The following is a 22,529-nucleotide window of genomic DNA, read 5'->3' on the forward strand; positions in this document are numbered from 1 at the left end:
CTTTTATTGAGCCAGGTTCACATCAGCATAACTCATAACAGTCATAGTCACATTCATTTCTGCTTTATCCACATCCACTTCGTATTACAAATGCCACACACAAACATGTACATAGTTCTTGTCAGCAGACAGCCGTGCGCATCCCTGCAGCCATAAAAACGGCCATTTAACATAAAGAGGCACTATGATGCCTCTGTGTGTGCCTGCATGGATAAATTAATGGGTAGTAGATAGTGAAAGGGCCAAACAGACAGCCAAATGTACACTCTGCTTCAGTCAACACTGGACAGGCAAGCACATTCAGACACACACGCCGCCACTGTTTGTTGACCTGAAAGACAACCATTGTCACTGCTTCCATCCACACACACTCATCTCTAACCTTCACAAAATAGCATGCAAAATATGCAGACACTGATCCCACACTGACACACACACACATTCTAAGCAAGGGGAGGGTGGCCAGGGTTATATAAACAAGTGGAAGACAGAAAAACGGATAGACAGATGGATGTGATCAACAACGATACCACATTGGGATTATAGCAATTTTCATAGATCCACAGGAAGGAAGTAAAGCTGAAGGAGGACAAACTTGCGGAAACTAACTAGCTACTACGGACTGACTGCAGGATTGAAGGAAGAGGAGAGAGAAAGAGGGCAGAACGGATAAACTAAACACAGTTTGAGGAGATCACTTTGAACAAGTGAATAGACTTTGTTTCCGTCTGTCTGCTGCCAGGCCCCAGACCTGCTAGACCCGAGTTGCGGGTGCACACTAACACAGAGTAATTTTCTCAGCGTCAGCCAGTTGACCGGTGAAGTCAGCGCCGTAGGGAAGATTGGCGATGATCCGCTTTCGGCTTTGCCAGAAGTGTCAGGGCCATTGCCGTTAGAGCTCATTGTGTTTGCAGTGGCACAGAGAGTGAGAGAGAGAGCAGGCAGGGTGTAGTAATCTAAGGATGACACCCGCACTTTATTCCATTAGATAGTGCTCAGTGAGGTGTGTGGCGCAGCTTGTCACGCTTTGTTTCTGCACTACAAACACACACACAGATTAAACACACATACTTACACATACAAACATACAAGAGCAACACAGTCCCAGAGACTGACGATGCATTGGGTCCTGACAATCAGCGGAACTCTGTCCGGACCTTAAACACAGAAGGCTTTCAGATCAGTGTGTATGAGTGAGTGTGTATCTGGAGTGCACCCAGGCACTGACTGCACCCAGTGGAGCATGTTGGAAAGGAAACGTTAGGCAGGTCGATGCTGCACGATTATACCGTCTGATAGCCTGTGATTATTCTGAGGAGTCTAAAATTACCATGTAAAATCACTGTCCATTTACTCTACAGTGTATACATGATAGCATATCAAAAGAGTTCTAGCATTCAAGCGAATAATGGTAGATACCTTGTGAGAGTAATGTGCAAGTCTCTGGGGTAAAATAGCAGACCAAAAAGTGTAATATCTGAAACTAAAGCGTCTGACTGCAGTTTGCTCAACCCCTTGCAAGTTGGTTATTCTACACAGGGCAAGCACTTGCACTCTCTATCTTTATAGAGCAGCACTCAAGCTCAATGGATTTTATTTAACCTTAGCTATCTCCAGATGAGTTGCAAGATAGTGTCTCCATCTCTCCAGAGGCCTGGCCAGTTTGGTGATAGCTCAAAGGAACATTGACTCCTACTTGCCGATTTGTCGGGTGAGAAGTGCAAAAAAAACTTATTTGACTCATTAAAATACAATCTGTTCGAGAATGAACATTGTTGCCCCAGATTTCTCTGTCCCCGAGGGCACAGCAATGTAGGTAGCTCTGTTTCAAAAGTAAGCATTCAGTCAACATCAGTAGAGATAAACTTGACTTGCTTTGGAACAGTTTCTCAACCTGTATCTGACTGAAATATAGTATTATTGATGTTTTCTGTTCCTTGGAGGAGTGTGGTTTGACCTACAGGAGACAAGCCTGTTGTTGTGGTTAATTTTGTGGCTGATTGTTCAGGTGCCTGGTGCTCAGAACTAGCTTAGCTCTGAGTTTGACACTGCAGTGTACAGGGATGTCAGGGATGAGCTAATTAAGTTGTCCCTCGTTTGGTTAATTGCATAGCTGCCATTACTGAATACCCTTGCTGGTAAAGAACACAGTATTGCAGGTATGCTTTGGTCCCTTTTGGTATTGGTTTTCTGGTTTATTGATCTCAGAGTCTTGGGCTTTGGTCTCAGGAGGCTCAGAGCACTGTGGTAGAAAATAGCTAGCCTAACAGTGTTTGCATTGTTGCCATTTTGTTTAGTTGGGACTGGGCTCCTGTACTGCATTGTAGCAGCAAAGCTTCTGCACTGTATGGATTTAAGACAACACATGTCGTAAGTTCTTTCTAAGCAGCACAAGGTGCTTAAGTCAACAGTGGAATTTTTTGGTGCTCTAAGCTCATCTCTGTATGCATTGTGATATTGTGTCTATATCACTAGCTCCGATAACGCCCTGAGCTTTGGCCAAACTTCTGTGCATTGCGTGCAAGCTGTGACTACAATTCAGTTACATGCGATCTAGCAGCTAAAACAGTTTGCTTGCATGTGTTGTGATGCAGTGTAGCACATAAGAGTCCTTTCTTTAAGTGTTGTCCTCAAACAACAACTTCTGTCTGATTGCATTGAAGTAAAGCTGGGCAGTTAGCGTGTGCACGTGTCTGCAGCATTGGAGTTGAGAACAAATCAGAGTGTGTGTGTATGGACTAGTTTGTCTGTAGCAGTGCAGGCAGGGTCACAGAGGAGCCATTGATCAAACGTGCACATCCACACACACACACACACACACACACACAGCTTCTCAATACACAATGAGGCCTGTCCGGAGCTCTGTCCTCTGCCGCTTCCTCCCTGCCCCCTTCTCTCTGGCCCTGCGCAACCTGGTCTTGGTCCTGCTCTGCATCACTCGTAAGTCATGCATGCATGAACACTCACATGCACATACACACACATACAGATTAAATAAGATGTGTAGTATCGATTCTAGAGGGAAACTCAGGTGTCATTACATGCCAGATAAGTCTGGGAATTAAGCACATTATGTTCACATGTACACACTCATTTCATATTATAGCCAGGAAGTGGCAATTCAGTGTGCCTCTGTCATATAAAAAGAGAACAATTATGAATATGATACTAATTGGTGTAAATTGATACAGAATGAGATCCAGTGCAGTGCCCAGCACATGACCAAGGGAGGAATAGCTCGCGATGGAATCATGAAATGAGAGCTTCAAATGAATTGTTCAAAATGCTGGTAATTAAGTTAGAATTGGTAATTAAGATTAAGAGAGAATATGAAGACAGGAGCATATGCCCAGGAGGTGAAAGTACCAGGGAATGAGAGACCAGGCAGAGAAAGAGAGTGGACTGATGGACCAAAAGACTTAAAGGGAAACTTAAAGGGAAACAGTCACGAATAAAAACAGAGAAAGAAAGAGAGATATAACAGTGGCTGAAGCCTTTCCTCTGAAGAACCTAATAAAAGAAAGTTGGACCCCAGAGTGGAAGAGATATAGCGAGCCAAATGGAGAGGATGTCGAATAGAAAGAAAATTGGGGGGCAGTGCAGGATACCAATATATTTTGAGAGAGAGACAGACTGACACAAGGAAAGAAGGACCTGGTCAGATAGAAACTTGTACTGTATGTAAAAAGAAAAATAGCAAGACAGAGATGGAGAACAACGCAGTGTGTGTGTGTGTGTGTGTGTGTGTGTGTGTGTGTGTGTGTGTGTGTGTGTGTGTGTGTGTGTGTGTGTGTGTGTGTGTGTGTGTGTGTGTGTGTGTGTGTGTGTGTGTGTGTGTGTGTGTGTGTGTGCAAGAAAGGCAGAGATGGAGGGGAGGGGTCCAGAGATGAAACAAGAGACGAAGCCTCAAAAAGAGCTGCATGAGGTCGAGATTTTAAACCAAGAGTCATAAGAGTGATTGAACACGAAGCAGGGATGGAGAGAAAAAGGAGTACATGAAGTGGCGTGGGATCAGTGGCAGAGTTGCTAGGTGCTATTAATATCTCATGTCATTATTATTATGCATTTAATACAGGGAGATGTTCTTTCCCTGCTGCTCATTGGTAAACAAGTGTTGTGCCGTTGTGCACAGTACCCGCTCCACTGTGCCAGCCAAAATCTCACTTCAGCACTGTTTTTTTTTTTGTTGGTTTTTTTTTTGCATATTAGATCAACAGAAGGACATTGTGTTTTGTGGGATGTTGAGTGGGATGCTGGGTGGGGGTGACAATAGGGGAGTGAGGGATACAGAGAAAGAATGAGTTTGTGTCTTGGCAGTCAGCATGGTTATGTAATTCATGCCAGTAGGGCAGTTTTGTGTTGGGCCTTGAATGTGCACACACATATACTCTCTCGTACACATTTAACACAAGCAAGCACACACATAATCTTGCTTTTAAATGCATGCACACGCCCGAACATTTCCTCTCTCCAACATACACACTCATCAGCATCACACACAAGTGTGCCACAGATACACACTAAAGGGAAGGCAGCCATGTGGTGGATTTTGTAGGGGTGTTAAGACCAGTGCTTTTGGCTGTGGTGAATCTCCAGTGTGGTAGCCATCGCATAATAGCCCTGTAAATTTCCTTTAAGCCGCTGTTGGGGTGTGTGTGGTGGCCATTGTCGCAGGGTTGTTGGGGCTGTGACAGACCCGGGCCATAAAACTCTGCACAGTAGTTAGAGCTAACCAGCTTTAACTGTCAGAAAGAGAGGAAAAAAAAGAGAGAGAGGGGAAGATGGTGCTGTGAAGGGTAAGAAGAGGTGAATAACAGAGCAGTGTGAGTAACGTGATGGGTGGACAAAAGGAAAGGAGAGGTCTCAGGGAGATGCAAAGCAGTGGGAGAGGGAAGAAGAGAGGATGGGGCAAGAGAGGGACGAGGGATTAAAATACACCAAAGGTCTGGAGAGACATAAAGATACGAAGGTCAAAGGAAAAGGAAAAGAAGGATGGAAGTGATGAGAGGAAGAAGACAACAAATTTCAATGCTGAGGATGGAGGCAGTGTGACTGGGGAGCAAAGTCAGGGTGTTAAAAACAGGATGTGAAATATATAAATAAATGAAAGTAAATGTTTCTAATGAGAGGTCATAAGTGAACAGAGACAATTTTATGCTGATTTGGCTGATTAGCAGTGCAGTGCTCATAGTACACCAGTGGGTGATGGAGAGAGAGTCAAATGAGAGAGGGTCTGAAATTCCTTGCCAAAGAGAGAGAGAGAGAGATTAAAAAAGACAGACAGAGAAATAGAGAGGGATATAAAGTGGAGAGAGAGAGAGAGTGAGTTGAGCTATACAACTGGCAATTAAAAGAAGCAAAAGTAGAGAAGAAGATGAAAGAGGAGGAAAAACTGAATATTCAGTCTCCCGCTCCACTAATTTGTTTTGTCCTCTTGTCCCATTCACTCCCTTCACTTTTTTCTGTCTTTCCCTTGCTCCCTCTCTTCTGCTCTCCCAGCACACTATAAAAACAGTGCGATTATGCTGCAGACTTGAGCTGCAGAACAAATCACATTTAGCGGAGGAGAGTGTGGAGATAGAACCAGCAGAGAGGCAGGAAAAGATTCCCACTGAGTCACAAAAAGAAAAAGAATGAGAGAGATTGCAAGGGGAATGAAAGCCTATTGCAGCTTGGAAGGAAACAATTGCAAGGGGGGGAAAGAACTACATGAAGAAAGAAAAAGGAGGGACAGGAGTGAAGAGACAGCAGCTAACAGGAGAGAGAAAGAAAGAGTTGCAACTATTCTCCTGAGGCCCAGGAGAGAATGAGAGGAATCTTTAGGACAGCGCTGATGAGAAATATGCATGATGAACGATGCAATAAAAGATAAGGGAGAAGAGATGGAGGAAGAAGATAGGAAGAAAGGAAAAGGGACTGATGAAGGGAGGAGGAATCGGGGATTAGATCAGGCAGAAGGTGGGGAGGAGAGGGATGGAGAGACTGCGGGTTTAAATAAAAGGAGAAAGAGGGAGATGGTGAGAATGAGATTAGAAACGAATGCGGCAGGAGGAGAGAATTACGAGTTGTGGACTAAGTGTAAGCGAGGGGGGGCACTCAAAAAATGAGAAGAAAGGCTGAGTGGATGAGAGGGAAGAAAAGGACAGGAGAAAACGACAGAACGAAGGTAATGAGAGAGACGAGAGCGAGATTTGTAAAGGATTATGTATTATTTATAGAGGAAGCATCTTTTTTTTCTTTGCACTGGATTTGATTGGCAGAGTTCTGGCTCCCTGAGAGAGATGGAGTGATAATTTTAGACTGGGAAAAGAAAGGGGGGAGAGAGAATGGGGGAGAGTTGTGGGTCTGCAGAGGGAGGTATGGAGAAGAACCTCAAAGTCAGCTATTTCACAGTCAGTACACCACAAAACTCTGTGATTAACCTGGAGCAAGTGTGAATATACACACACATACACGCTTGCACACATAAACTTCATTTGCATACATACTGTGGAAACTGGTTCGCCTCGCAGACTCAGGGGAAAGCGGGAAAAATGTACATCCAGATGGGAAGAGATGGAAAAGTTACCAACAGACGACCCCATAAAAGTGGAAACTATGAGTTGCTGTTATTGTTTTAATTAAAGCAGTAATAACATAAGGGGTTGTGCATTGTAGTCTCCTGCATCGATTCCCTTGTAAATCCGTGGCCAGCATGCAAAGACAACACAAGCTCTTGGCCCACTTCCAACTAAAAGATAATGAGAGATAATGAATAGGGAGACAGTGAGTGCACTGCTTCAAGGATACATGGGGGCTTGTTTGGGGCAAATGGAGACAGCTCATCTCTTATGTGGCTTGTCTTTTTGTCCTATCTTTTCCTCTCTTCACTCTCAGAGACATGGAGAGAGAGAAATAAGGCGAGAGTGAAACCGAGGGAGAGAGACGCAGCAAGGCGGTAATTCAGCCCGCTAACCCTGCACCAGTGAGGCAGTTTCTAGAATTTACCGTGACCAAGGGTGAGCCAGCAGTCCACCTGGCTGCCTCCCAAATCCCCCTCTTTTAACTCTCCACACCTCCCTTCATCCCCTCCCTCTGTCCCTCTATCCCCTGCCTCCCTCGGCCTATAACTCAACCCCATTGCGGGACCATTAGGACGGTCCCCTGAACAGCCTTGTCTTATGAATTTGCACGCCTATTATTTATTTATTTGTTTATGTATTTTGAAATGATGGCCCTTCTCAGATCTCTATTGCCGTAGTAAATAAAGGCTCCTTCTTTTCCGGGGCCGTGACAGCGGGGGTAGAGGCATTTCAAATGATGAGAAGCACCAATTCACTGCTATGAAATACTGCCACCGCTTGGTTGGAGAGAGAAGTGATTGTTTTTGTTCCCCCTCCTGTTTTATTTATCCGTTGATCATAGTCGTCAGTGCACTACCATGGTATCGATTGTTCTCAGCTTTCTCTCCCAATATGATTTGATGCTTGAATATTTTATTATGGGCACAGATTTTAATGAGGGCCAAATTAATACTTCTGTCACAGATGTTGATTCCCTTCCCCTCTGTACTGTACTATACTGATGATCAGAAGCACAGGCTCATGGCCTTGATGGGAAGCCTATAAAACCTACAGTCAAACTAAAGTGCTGTACCCAGCTGCGTTATGAGCGGGAGTGAAAGAATATGCGTCATCTCTCGTATATTTTGTCCAGCCCCTGCCAGCTGCATTATTATACCCAAACCATCACTTCCTAACTCCCTGCTATCATTTCCTGGTTAGAGCCCTCACTCCCCCACCGTCTCTCCATTCCTCTGTTCTCTTTGCCCAGATTGATCATCCACCAGCAGCCAGCAGGTGTTTCTGGGTGGCATCTCTCAGCAGGCGACAGCGGATGCCAGCCATTAACAGCGGTTAACAATTTTTTATTTTTATTTCTCTTTGTCGCTGTTCTTTGCGCTTTACTGCTACGCCACTGCAGCTAATTTCCTTTGAAGGGGGGACAGCTGTCAGGAGAAGTGGGTGTACAAATGGACAGCTAATTCGTTTTTCTGGCCTCCTCCCAGAGGCAAACTTTTGACCGCTTTCTTTGTTTGGAGTCGCTCTCCTACTTGAAGCCCTCTTTCTGTTGGTTCTGATGGGTCACTAATCACACACAGACACTGCACTGACTTTGTCAGGATGCACAGTGGCACTATTACAATTAACACTGTTTAAAACAATGGCGGCCTAGCCTGGTTGCCACGGTGATGAGTAATAACAGCCATTAGAAAAATAATTGGGATGGCAGGGGCAGGCCCTGATGGCCCTCGATATGAATCACAATATTGATGCAGAGAATGGGAGCAATAATGACTACAATTAGTGGTAATTGTCAAGATTTTTTTCTCTGTTCCACAGAGTATTAGAGTCCCCTTTGTCTTTATCCCCTTTTGGGTTCTTTCTGTCTTCAGTTCAATATCCAATGTGTCTCTCTGTTTCCCCTGATGTGATGAATATGTAGGCTTTGAGTATTTCATTAAAAGAGATTAAAATCGAGGGGAGAATTAAATTTGGATGAAATTGGCGGGATCAGATGATGTCAAAGTAGCTTAATTGCAATATGCCAACCCCTGCATATGCACACCCAATGCACATGGCAACCTATTGTGCATGTGTGCGCACACACACACACTGAAAGTTAGGACTCGCTCGGTTGCAGATATAGACATTTATTTTGGCCCAAAGCAGTCAAGTCAGCAACTCCTGCTATGGCAGCCACCATCTGTTTGTCTCACAACATTCCCTGCCTTCTGAAGGTGTTTTACAGAGCTCAGAGACACTGCTAGACCCAGCAGTGAAATATATATAGTCCCGTCTTTATCGGCACACCTTATTGCCTGCTTCATCATCATGCTTCAATATTGATGTCGTTCTTTCTCTAAATCCTCCCCACGGCCAGCACTTTGCCAGGGAGAGAGGGAATGCAAATGGGGATGCTAATTGGTAAATACTAGTTTGGGGAGCCCAGCAAGCTGGTTCTCTCTTCAAGGCAATCACATTCCACTCCTGGCTGTAGCCTTACAGCTAATTGCGGATTAATCATTTAAATTCAAACAGCAGAGCTCGGTGTCCATTGTGCTCAGCGGGAGGTGTGACTCAGCCGTGCCGTGTCAACAGCTTGACCCACAAACACGGAGGGCGCTCCAATCAGAGCATAATCAACCTCCTCATTACCAACTCTTGGGCTGTCAGCAACATCAAAGAGGCTCCCTGCTGTTCCTCATCCCCCTTGTCTAAAAATATTGGGTTTAGGGGCCAGACAAGTTTGTTTGAAAAAGATAATATGCTAAAGTTTCTGAGTGTGTATGTGTGTGTGTCACTCCGCATGCATGCATATTTCTGTGTGTGTCTATGCATCCTTATTTGGGAGTGTGTACTTGCTGGAGCACATGCACACACATGAATGTTCATACAGGTGTCTGTGCGTATGAGCATATTCATTCGCAAGAGCCTTAGCTGGTGTGCGATCCCCCCTAGCATTTTCCAAATACCTGTAATAAGAACCATTACATTGGGATAATGGAGTGTAATCAATTGGTTTAGCTTGCACCTGGATGAGAAATGGCATTAAGAATGTGTGAAGTGCATTTGAGTCTGCCACCATGGTCTTACTGCTCCGTACTTTGGCCAGTGTTTTCTGAGTCGATCACAGACTCATACGAAAAGGCTGCAGTTTAAACTATTAACATACACACAGGTGGTGGCAGGGCCGCAGTCCAACCTGTGATCCGTTTGTGTGACTTTGTGTGAGTGTGTTCGTCCATATGTGCCCATGGTTGTGTTTATGTGTGTTCATTAATGTGTGCGTTTGTGCTGGTGTGTGTTTTATATTCTAGACCAACAGCTTCTTAGAGATTTAATAAGGTATTATATATTCAAATGTGTGTGTTGATGCATTCTGTTAGACTAGCCAGAGGCAAAAGGGCTGTTTGTATGTGTGTTTGTGCTTGTAAAAAGATGAATGGCAGTAATTATAATCATCCCTATTATAATCATAAGAACACATTGTTCATAAGGACCCTCTTTTACTTGTTGCGTCCTTCAGTGTCTCTTTTCTCGCTCTCAATCTCTTTATCTCTATCACTCTGTCTCCTCCTCTCTTTTCCTCCCCCTCTCCATTTCTCCCTTGTGTCCATATGATGAATAACGAGTAAATGAAGGATGCTTTAAGTGCCTTATTTTGAAAGGTTCTATCTCAAGTGAGGCGCAAATTGAACATCTTTTCTCTGCATCTGTTCCTCCTGTTTGTCCCTCTCCTCTTCTCTCCCGCTTTTTCTTTCTCTCCATCATCCACCCATCACTATATTAACGTGCATTTTTCTCTCCATCAGCCCACTGTCAGGCGGTGCAGGCAGAGAATGTGACAGTTTTGGAGGGAGGTACGGCCCAGATCTCCTGCCGCCTGCAGAACTATGATGGATCAATCGTGGTCATCCAGAATCCCCGCCGACAGACCCTCTTCTTCAACGGCACGCGAGGTGTGTATGTGCGCGCACTCTCGTCTCTGCAGAAACACCTAATCTATCTGTGTCTATGTATTTGCCCTCAGTGACATTTGAAGCCAGCTTTTTAAAAACATTAGCAATGACTCACCAACACATGCACTTTACATTTTTCTTATTGCAAATGTCCTCACTTTGCCTTTAAAGTGATTCCACATTAAAAAGTCAGATAACCCCAGAGTTAATTTAGGAGATGGTTTTATTCTCTGCCCTAACAGTGTGACTGCTTTAACAGTTTTAAAAGCATAGTTTGAAGCACTCTGCATAATCCAGTTAACCCCTGTGATGAGATCATAACTTATTACAGCTCCTCATTAGAGCATGGCCTTGGCAATCACATGTTTTTTTAAAGGTGGTTATATGGCAAATTATCATTGTAACCAATATTATAATGAAAGCAGATTTCATTAAGGGCTTCAGGGTAGGCAAACACTACATGTTTTTTCTTAAATAATTAAGGGCAAAAGCTGCCACCTTAGCCAGATTTTCTGCTAGTGCTGCTAGGAAACCTCTGAGTAAAATAACAATGATCAAGGATATTAAACATTGCCTTTGAAATTTGTGTGGGGCAGCTTAATTTTGCGCTTATTTTTTGCGTTATGTTTTGTGGTGTAGCAATAGCTATTTATGCCCTATGTAATCTATGTGATAAACCTCTGAAGACATTAGCTCGGGTTTAAGGTTATGGTGTAAAACTGTGGTTTGTAAATGTTTAGAGTTAAGGGCAAGAGGGTGAATTTGAATATATTCAAATAGTTTTGGTCATTCAAGCTTAAAAGACCATGTCAACCTAACAACTAAATGAATGTTTTGTTTAGGGTTTGAAATTATTTATACAGTACACCAACCCAATAGCAGCTGATAGTTATACCAGTAATTGGTTGTGCAAAATGTGTAAAAAAAAATAAAAAAATTAAAAAAAAATTCCCCCAAGTCATTTGCAAAAAAGCCAAAACAGGTAAAGTTATAATAAACAAATTGTTGGATGTAGTGGGCTTGACTTTGTGTTAAAATCACTGACCAATGCAAATAGGCACAAAATTGGCAAACTGTAACAACATCCAATCAACTAACAAATCAGCAAAATCAGTTTACTTACAAATCTATTGTAAGTAAACTGAGGCTACTCATTAACAGAGGAACAGCACAAAACTGCACACACGTGCTGGATTTTGAGCTCACATTGTATTGTGTGCTAGTAATGTTCTTCTTTTGCTCAGCAGTTTTTCCCAAATCATGTCAAAAACACAGTCGAAGTGATCCGACATAGAAATTAGCTCAAACAGGTTGGCAGAGCATCAGACAACCAAAATTTTAGTTCAAAATGTTACAGTTGTTGTATTCGTCTCATGGCTTTGAGCTTGTGAAAGATAATGAACTCCTTAGCTACAGGGACCCTGCAAGTGCCAGTCTCACACAGCCTTAAACTGGCTGCGTATTAATCATCTCTCCGGTATATAAAATGGAAAATAAATTCAAGTGCTAGTAGTTTGATGTAGTAAGTAAGTAGACATCCTCAACTGTAGCACTGTGAATAAAGAAATGATTTGTGGAAGTGTTAAGAAATGAATGGCTGCCAGATCCAGACCTGATTTTCTGCAGCTGACCTTGCAGTTAAACCTCCACATGATGAAGATGAGTTAAGAGACATTTCCAGCAATACTTTCATCAGCTTATATAAAGGTAAACTATGCTCAAACTATCTCAGAACTGCTAGAACATACTGCATTTTTAACTACAGAAAATAAATGCAAAAATCTCAAAGGCATACATTTTCATGTTTGCAAACACATGGCATGATACTTAAGTATGTGAAATTTTTACACTTTTTCACATTTCTAATCATTACAACTTCCAGAACTTGTAATTACATTGATTCGACAATCAAGACACCCACACTCCCCTCGGGAACAGTCTCTGTCAAAATTGTTGTCACTGAAGATTTTCTGAGCAGTACGCTAAGATTAGACTAAAATACTGAAGAGAAAAGAGCCGCTTTCACTGTTCACTGGTACAGCATTCAAATACTTTTGTTCTACACAACTTTTCTTCAGTTGTTAGTCACCTTGATCACAGAGAGGCCTTAATTGGGTAGTTGAGGTCGCTGCTTTGGGAAACCTTACTTTTAACTCTCCCCCCAATTCTACCAGATCAGCACTACCAGTAAGTTCCATTAAGTATTTAAACAGAGCCACCCCGTCTGCTCACCCACAAGACATGGACTTGTACCCTTCGGAAAGCGCAATGAAGCCTAATCAGAGCGAGGAGGAAGACTGGGTGTGAAAGCTAGAATGAAAGAAAAGTGTAGGGGAGAATGAGACAAAGGGTGGAAGGTTAAGAAAGACACAGCAACAGAGAGAATTTTAAAAAAAAAGGGAGCGTCGGGTGATGGAGAAAGAGACAGCACTGGGAAATGATCCAAAGGTTAGGCATGGTATAAAGTATAGATGGCTTCCCGTAACTAATTTGGCTCCCGTAAGCACCGAAGAGCCTCGTTGGGGACATTTTCCAGGAGCGTAAATTACATCTCACTCTGGCTCTCTCTACCTCCACGTTTGCTTCATCACTCGCTGTAGGGCTCTTCCATTTCTGCCTATTGCCCATCTGCCACCCAGATATCAGACTAACAAACTGAAACCTTTCTGTGCCGAGCCATTCCACACTAACTGCCCAAATAGAGGCGCTGCTGTAAGTGCTGTGAATTAGGCTGCCTGTTTTGCAAGTGAGCAACCAGTCAGGGGTGTGTTTTATGAGATTGTGGGGACTGATAGCTATAATAGAGTGGTGGAACTAACCAAATGGACCCTTTTTCCTCAGTGGTCCATATCTCTCTTTCTCCCCCTATTGCCAACTCTCCTCAGCATGCAAATGAGATAGGACAATAAAGGTGAACTTGGACTTGAACAGAAGTCTGACATTTAGTTGCCATTTAGTGCAGAGAGGGAAAAAAGATTTACCTATCTGTGGGGAATAGCTCTCTAACAATGCTCTCGCTGCCATCCGGTGGAGGGAAAATTCTGGGGGTGGGGTGGAGAGATTAGTGTGGTGTTCTTCCAGGAAGAGTGGACTAACTCCATTGCTCCAGGCCGCTCTCTCAGTCCCCTGTGAATTTCTGTTTCTGTCTATAATATTTTTTCCCGCCTGCCGCATTATGTAGCTATATAAGACTATTTCTCTCACTCTGTCTTCCTCCTCCTCTCTCTCTCTCTCTCTCTCTCTCTCTCGCACACATGCACACACAAAGCCAATATCTATACCGTAGTGTCTGTTTTGTGATGAATTATGCTGCGAGATGGCCAGTTGTTACATCATGGAAGAGTCTGATGTGAGCCAAAACCAACACAAAGGAGCGCAGAGAGGGACAGAATAAAACAGAGATGGAAAGTGAGGGAGAGATTTCACAGTCAAGTCGATACAAAGTAAGTCTCGAATGAGAATCTATGGACATCGAGCCACTGTCACCCACAGACTGTTATTAGCGTTATTTGTTATTATCACCATTTTTCTCATGGTTGAGTCTACTCTTTCTTCAGTAACAAAAGGAAAATTGTTGCATGTTCACTTCTCATCCTCCCTTTCACTGTGCCTTCTTTTCTTTTTCCTTTGTGCATCATGGGGTTTGTATCTCATTGGTCCAAGGTCAAGGATTGGCTATAGCATTAAGAGTTTAGAAAGCTGATGCGTTTTTTTTACTCTTCGTTTTCAATCTATATTAATTTTCCATAGTCTGAATTGCAGTGTTTAAACTGTGTAAAATTGTAGTATTTAGCCTGTCTCTCACTGACTCAAAGGGTAGCATCACCCAATTTAATAGCTTTCCTAAAATAATTTTTGGTTGTGCAATAAGCTTTATTTGCATAGCACTTTTCAAAAGAGTTACCAAGTGCTTCACAGCAAGTAAAACAATAATGATTAAAACCTAATAAGTTGAACAATAAAAATACCAGACGCTAATTAGAAATGGGCTTACAGAGGAATAAAGCAAGCAGTTACAAAGAGAATGAATGAATACATTCTAGTTTAGGATAGTCCAATCAGTGCTTGGGAAAATGAACAACACTCTCCCTCAAAGCTGGAAATGAGAGAACCAAGACATCTGTTATGTTGTATCAATGTACAGCCTGGAGCTGCTCCATCAAGACTGACTTTGCAAACTCTCTCTGAACTTTTTATAACAAACTGAGCTTTAGATTTAGCAGCACTATCAATTCTAGAGCAGAAAATCGTCTCGGGTGCTGTCACAGCCACTATTTCTCCCATTTTTTGCAATTTTTCCTCTGCAGAGCTGTCCATGGGAGTGACATCACGAATTAGAGGGCGGCAAACACTCTACTCTTGTTCCAGACTATGGGGGATAGAACTGACTGTTTGATAATACAGAACAAACTATCTTGAGGCTAAGGAATAACTGAATACAAAGCTGTGAATCTCATAACAATCAGTTGAAGCTGCCCTTGCTTCTCTTTGATGTACTTGCCAATTAATGCCTGCAAAAACGTAAATGTACTGTATTTTCAAAGATAAACAGAAAAAAACAAATTTAATTAATTAATAAATTATAAATGATAAAGTGTACATGATGTTATTGATCTGAAGTGGCTGCAACCAGGCCCGGCCAATGTCATTCAACTGCAGGGCCACAGCGCTAGCACTTTCAGCCCTGCAACTCTGGACCTGTAGTTACAATCTAACCTGCGCCCTCGGCAAGAAAAGTGCAAGCAACTGTCACTATCTTGGCCCGTAAGTGGCAACGTTAGTGTTCCTTTATCTACAGTCTGAACTGCTATTATTTTATTTCCCTGTAGGTGGTGCAGGTTTGCACTAGCCTGGCTCCAGACCTCTGAACAGCTGGCTGCATGGAAGATTTTTCCAGCAGTTCAAACTGGTTGTTTCCCTGGCTGGAAAAAGAACCAAGCCAATTAGTATGGTGCAGGGAAAATGCCAAAAATAAGACTACTGAGAGGCCGGAGGAGCCTATGTTTATGTCGAAGCCGCCAACCGATTTAGTCACTGACAAGACGGCAGTGGTAAATGAGAGACCGGCGGGATCTCTTATCACTCTCCGAGCTACCCACTCTCCGAGCTAGGCCATTACTTTGCCGAGCCAAGTAGTTCACATGCCTACTTTGGCAACCCACTAGATTGGTAACTGACTTGGCCCGTAACCAGCATCCCTCAGCGGGTAACTCACATTAACTGACTTCGCTCGTCTAGTTAGTGATTGTAGCATCCAAGCCAACAGAGCAGATATTCAGAATGTAATGTCATCTTTCTGAGCCAAAACCAGAAAAATAACAACAGAAAAATGTCCACAGAAAATGCAACATGGCTGGATAAGACTGACGCAGATACGCAGGTTGTTGTCAACTTACAGAAATGAACTGCTTTGCAACTGTAACTGCTTTCCATGTTGACTGAAAATGACTTCAGTAGGACGGATACATCACTTACTGACTGATTGGTTGGGCCAAAGAAATAGAAACAGAAAACATGCTAACATGAAAACAATGTCAGACCAATAATGAAGTGAAATTAAATGCCAATTCAGTCTGATTATCTAGCTAGGTTTACATTGGTAGAAATGATCTGTCAATGACCAAACAGCTGCGAGTGGAGAACTTGCTGCTAAATATGAATACTGCAAGTGGGTTTGTGAGTGAGGTACAAACCCACTCCCTGAGGTGCTTCTCATCTAAAAACAAATTCAAAATAAAGCAAGCAAAATCCTGCCAGTAAAATATGTTAATACAAGTTATGACACTCACTTTGGCAGTCTTATCTTGTGTGTGTGGTGTATTTCAAGCAATGAAAGCACCATGACAAAAACAATTCTTAATGCTCTGTTTGTCTCTGAAGCATTAGAAAACAATTAATCAATTATGTTATGTATTTTTTGTTGTGTTTTTTGTTTTTACTTTTACTCTTTATTTACATTAATACAGTATTTAGTATTTTATTTAAATTTAGTCTCACTACACAGACATATTGTTATTTTTCTGCCAATGACCTATGTACTCACCTTCCTGGCCACTCCTCCTGTCACTTACCCCCCATCTTCACACCTATTGCACCTCCCCTCGTCTTCCTCTCTCCACTCCCCTCCTCCTCAACAACCCCTTCCCATGCTGTCTTACTTCCACCCCACCTCCATCCTACTTCTACTCTCTCCATTATCTTCGTCCACCTCCAGCCCTGAAGGACGACCGTTTCCAGATGGTGCTCTTCACGCCACGGCTGGTACGCATCACGTTGACCAACGTCAGCGTGTCGGATGAGGGCGGCTACTTCTGCCAGCTCTACACAGATGCCACGCACCACCAGGTGGCGACGCTCTCTGTTTTGGTGCCCCCGGAGACGCCCACGGTGGAGGTGAAGCAGGAGGCCGTGGAGGGCGGCGAGGTGGAGCTCACCTGTGTGTCGCCGCGCAGCAAGCCGGCCGCCACCCTGCGCTGGATTCGTAATGGCCGGGAGATACCAGGTACCTGGACATGGCTGATAGATGGACTGATGAATGGTTAGATGATTATGAGAGATAAATGAGGAAACTAATGGGGGAATATAGGGCAGGTGAAGCATAATGGGTGGATGATATCATAGATTGAGTGCTGAATAAAAGAAGGATGAATGGATGGGTGATTGGTGGGTTGACAGGGGGAATGTCAGATGGATCAGTTGATGGGAGCAGGATAAGATGGATGGATGGATAAATGGATGGAGAAAATGTTTTGGCTGCAGGGCTGCCAAAATCTCTCCTCTCCTCCTGTTTCCTTGATTTTAATCAAATCCTCTTTGCAATATTTATAGGCGATCTAGTTTCAAATGATCAAACACACTTTTTGAGATGTGAACAGTTAGAAGTTTTCTGTTTCCATTCCTTCGAGGAAGAGTCATAAGTTCATGCCTATATACAGTATCTACATGTGCTGATCTTTGTGTTGAGACAGATATCAACAGAAAGATTTCAGTGCTTTCTCTCTTGAAAATTCTAATTCAAATGTGATTTATTTGGACATAATCCAACAAGTACACCACTACATGAAAGCACAGATGCTACATGCAGTCCAGCTTTTCTCACTCTACCTCTCTTTCACACACTCACGAAGACACACTTTTTAATTCACCATCATCTAACTCTCCCTGCTTCTTTGCTTCTGGTGACTGTATGAGCCATCCATCAGTGTGTTACCTTGATCTATCCTTCTTTCTAACTCACTGTCTACCTTGGCTTCTTTCAGTTCGAGGGGCACTTCAAAGTTCAAAGTCAACTTGGTTGTCAATTCTGCCATATTTACAGGACATATAAAGGATTGAAATGCCGTTTCTCTCACACCCCGTTGTTGGCATATACAAGTACTAAAACAAAACAACAAAGGTTTAAAAATACTAGGATAAAAATGCAATGCTATAAAAATATTAAAATCATTTTTAAATATTTACAAGTTAAGCTGGGGGTCGGGGTGACAAAAACAAGGCACAGATCACTCAATAATACATTTGAGGCCTATCTTTCCATTGCCTAGTCTATTTGACCCCCGAGAAATCATATTTTTGTACTCCGCTGTTAAATCAGCATTTGTGTATAAAGCTACGTTTTGATTTGAATTCCATAAAAACCTTGTTCCGTTGACTGAGCACAAACAAAAAATCTCTTGGAGGCAAAGTTATGCACAGCATCTCTCGCTCAGGCTTATGGCTATTATTTTTTATTCAATTTATCTCCGGATTTTAATAAATACAGACAACATTGTTTCAAAGTATAAATTGCTGTCAAATTGTTACGTTATTGTTATTCATTAATTCATACTCTGTGCCTTCAAATAACTCACGCAGACCAGATGAAATAATGTGAGATAATCTGGCGTCAACAGTTTTTGGGACATGCATTGAGCAATGCTTTGCCCTTTCAAACTTCATGTCAGTATCTTTAGTTTAGTGTGTATCTTTTACTTTCTATTTTTGTCTGACACTCAACGTCTCTTTCATCTAGTCTCTAACCTTTTTTTTCTGTCAGAACACGCCTGTCACCGTCTGTCTTCTCTGTCCTTCCTCTCTACTCCTCCCCTTTCTTTTCATCTGATCTCCCTTTCTTTTTTTTTTCTTTAAATTTCACTGGTTACAAAGATTTGATGCTCCTCACCTTGATTATTGGTTGCAAATGGCTTTAAGAGTCATGTAGTCATTCAAAGAGACAGACGGGCTGCACTTTTGTCTCTTCAATTTGTCTATCTAATCTTGTTTACTAACGCTTCTCTTCTCTTCTCTCCTCCTCTCTCTTCCTGTCTCCCCTGATTTTCCCTCTTCTCCTGTTCCCTCTCCTCTTGTTTCCTATCCTCTCATCTTGTTTCCTCCCCTGTTTTCTTCTACTGTTTGCTCTTCTCCTCTCTTCCTGTTTCCTCTTCTGTCGATCCCCCCTTCCTGTTTTCTCTCTCCTCTTATTTCCTACCCTCTCTTTCTGTTTCCTCTCTTTTCCTCCTGTTTCCTCCCTTCTCCCCTTCTCCTGTTTTCTCTCATATCTTCTCCTCTCCCTCCCCTCTCTTTTGGCCCTGAGTTAAATGAACTGTGACACTAAAGGTTAGAGGCAGATCCCAACAGATATGGGAAAGCACTCTTTAATTAAGACACTATCTTCCCACCACTCCCTTATTCCTGCTCATCTGCACCCACCGCCGTCCTCTCTCACGCTTCGATTGGGCATGCTTTAATTTGCTGGCTGGCAATAATTGAAAACGCAGCACGATATAAGTAATATTGTTGTATTCTGCCTCAACAAGCACAAACTCCCAATACGTGACCATGTCACCCTGCTGTTCATCCTCCTCCTCTCCTCTCACATCTTTCTTCCACTCTGCATCTGGCTTGGCACTATCCTCCTCTTTCATGTCTGTTCTTTTCTCGCCGCAGCTCTCCTTGCCCCCACCCTCCATCAGTCATGCCCGTTTTGCTGCCCTCTCTCTCTCTCTCTCTATGTCTGAGTACCTCTGTGCTTTGCCTTTCTTCTTTCACCCTGGTCCTTTGACGCCCCTCTCTCTGTGTGTCTGGCTCAGTTAAAATCTCAGTTTGGTTATGCATATTCTCTCTTTTATCCGTCTCTCTCCCCCATCTCTCTCTTTCTCTTTCTCTCTCTTACTTTCACTCACGCACACACAAAAAATATTCAGTTGATTTACCATCTGCAAACAAACAGCTCTGCTGCTCATAATTGCCATGAAATATAGATGCAAATTGCTTTCTCTTTTCTCTCTCTTATTCTGTCCTCCACTACTCATCCACTACAGGTACCTGTTGCTGCTATATAAAAACACTCATTCAACAGCCACTAACTTCTTCTAACTTCTTCTTCCTTTCAATCTGCTCACTTATTCTATCCACCTCTGTGTTCTCCTCTAAAAGTCTACTCTTATTTCCCTCCCTCCTTCCTCCCTGCCTCTTTCCCTCTCCCACCATAGGTGTGATGTCTCAGCAGAGAAAAAGGAAGGAACGGACGTGTTTTGACTGCTAACTTGTTTCTTGGCCGCTACCGCTCTTCTTTCCTTCCATCATCTCATCCCCTATGTCTCTCTCCAGGTGTGGTATCCCAGCAGGACAACGGGAAGACGTTTAGTGTGTCTAGTACCATCCGAATCCCAGTAGAAAGGAAAGACAACGGGGCAGCGCTGAGCTGCGAGGCATTCCACCCGGCACTTAGCGGGCAGAAGAGGATTCGACACTATCGCCTGGATGTGTATTGTAAGTCTCTACATCAGGCGAGTGTGTTTGTGTGTGTGTGTGCACTTTATATCAAAGCACTTTCTGTCCATCTTGGAAACAAATGAAGTAACATAATGTTCATCGCCAAATATTTCAAAAACACAAATTATTCCATCTGTATTGCTGTCACTTAAGTTGCTACTTCAGTACTGTTCATTATAGTGTTTTACTTTAATGCCAGCCATAATTTTGTCAGGGTAGCAGCCTCATTTTTCAAACGGTGGATATCTAATTTTAGAAAGAAGCTAATTTATACACAGTCCAGAAGTGATATTCAGAGCTGCCCTGTATAAGACCTGCTGTCATTAAAACCTAATACAAATCTCGTCATGCAGAGAGATGGCAGAAACAGGCCTGTGGCCAGGTTAGGGTCCTGGTCTGTGGTTTAAGGAGCAACCAACATCAGATACCTGGGTCACATTAGTATGTGCAATGATCCCAGTACTGTTGTGGGATTGATGGATCTTTGCCGGCCTATTTGCACAAGTTAGTATGCTCTGAAAACTCAGAGCACATAATATCCATTTGAGGCAGGCAAAAGCAAACAGTAAAAGTACTGCAAAAGATTTAAATTTATAATTGGCTTAAGTCTAATATTCACTCAGGGCAACAAGTTCAGTTAGAACCATATTTTTATTTTAAGCTGAATTCTCAGTATTTTCACAAATCTGTAGATGTTTCAGTAGGATTAATCTTGAAAATGTCAGACAGCTATAATCTACATCCCTTTTGGAAAAGTCTGAAATTCATCATTTAATATCTACGAAATGTTAATCCATTTTGTTTGATTCTAATCCTATCAAACATGTTAAGTTTGCTCCTACTGCTTTAGTTTTGACATTTCTGTCTAGTTTTTTGATGTGAAGAGAAATAAAACTGTCAACTGCATTACACTTTAGTATGATTACTATTTAATAATACTATTAATTTGTTTTATTTTTTTTACAAATCCTTTTCTAAATTCAGAAAAACAAAGTATTATCAGAAACACATCAACTGAGAGGCACCAGATTTCTTTCAATACTATTTATATTCAATGAAAATAGATGCTAAAAGTACATACAATTATCTTACTTTAATGTTACTGTTAATGATACTATTCAACAAGTCAACCAATATTAAATTGATGAATTTGTTCTCTCCTCATATTAGTATTCCTTACAGTTCGATATGATTCTTATCCCACAATATACCAATAATGTTGGATAGTCAAACATTCCACAGACATATATAGACATTTACAGTTTGTGATATTATTCATATTCAGCAAGTACTGTACATCTGCATCATTCTTTTGGTACAATTAATTTGCCACATGTATACTAATGTTTGTTGATCGGTCAGAATGATTCATATCCAACAGTTTTGTCAATCTGTGTGCTGATGGTTCCTCCAGCCAGAGAACTGGTAATAATGACCAACTGTCAGTGTGGATTTGGCTTCCCATCGCTCTGTTACTGAAGTAAGTGCAGTACAGCAGCTGCTGGAGCGGTGGGTTGCTTATGATAACAGGTGTCTCAACCGTAGGATTTTCGGCTGGTTGCCTTGGAAACAGATGTTAAAGACCCTTCCTCCTGCCATTTTCTCACTTTTCCCTTGTTCCTCCTTTTTGTTCCCTCGCTGTCTCTCTCTCATTCCTGACTTTTTTCTGTCCTGTCTTATTATCGCTCCATTTTGATCCATTTTGTTTTCTATTGTGCCTTTCTTGTCTTCTCTCTCACATGCATACTCATTTATCTATTCCTGCCCCCCCACTTCTTTCTTGACACAGTTGCACCTACAGTGAGAATTGTTCCTCCTTCTGGCATTTTGCGAGAGGGCGACTCGCTCAGCCTCACCTGCTCCTTCACTGGGAACCCTCTGTAAGTCTATGTGTGTGTACATGTGCGAAATAATTTTGTGTTGGTGGGATCGGCCTTCAGTAAATGCTATCTATGCCCTAATTTTTCATATAACATAATGACACAAACCTGATATACAACCTGATAATATGGTATACATGCACACATATGTACACAAACAAGTTCATCCTGCACAGCACATGTACTATCATTGCTCATGGCGGTAAACGTAATAATGAAAATCCAATAAAGAAACCTCACTACACTGAACTTTGTTGTCCTCTAAAATGTGAATGACAGCCTGTTTTGCTCTTATGAAAAAAATATTTGAAAAAATATTTGAGGTCATGGTTTAAGGAGCTATGATGACTTTCGTAGTCACCATACTTCAAAAAGTAGTTTGAAAAAGAAATTGA

The 22,529-nt window shown here is 42.3% G+C and overlaps 1 protein-coding gene across 5 annotated transcripts in view; it reads left to right on the forward strand.

Moving 5' to 3' along the window:
• The window catches only part of cadm4 (cell adhesion molecule 4), a 145,776-nt gene that overhangs the window by 105,766 nt on the left and 17,481 nt on the right, over nucleotides 1-22,529 (forward strand). For 2 of the 5 annotated variants that reach the window (XM_044208736.1, XM_044208739.1), the window contains exons 2-5: nucleotides 10,355-10,501; nucleotides 16,716-17,003; nucleotides 20,090-20,251; nucleotides 22,044-22,134. In XM_044208736.1, the coding sequence (XP_044064671.1) occupies nucleotides 10,355-10,501; nucleotides 16,716-17,003; nucleotides 20,090-20,251; nucleotides 22,044-22,134 (688 nt within the window). Of the gene's footprint in view, nucleotides 1-480; nucleotides 2,941-10,354; nucleotides 10,502-16,715; nucleotides 17,004-20,089; nucleotides 20,252-22,043; nucleotides 22,135-22,529 lie in introns of those variants that run through there. The other 3 variants (XM_044208737.1, XM_044208735.1, XM_044208738.1) reach the window with 3 other exon arrangements.

This window comes from Siniperca chuatsi, linkage group LG9 (genome assembly GCF_020085105.1).
Source record: "Siniperca chuatsi isolate FFG_IHB_CAS linkage group LG9, ASM2008510v1, whole genome shotgun sequence".
Classification (NCBI taxonomy): Eukaryota; Metazoa; Chordata; class Actinopteri; order Centrarchiformes; family Sinipercidae; genus Siniperca; species Siniperca chuatsi.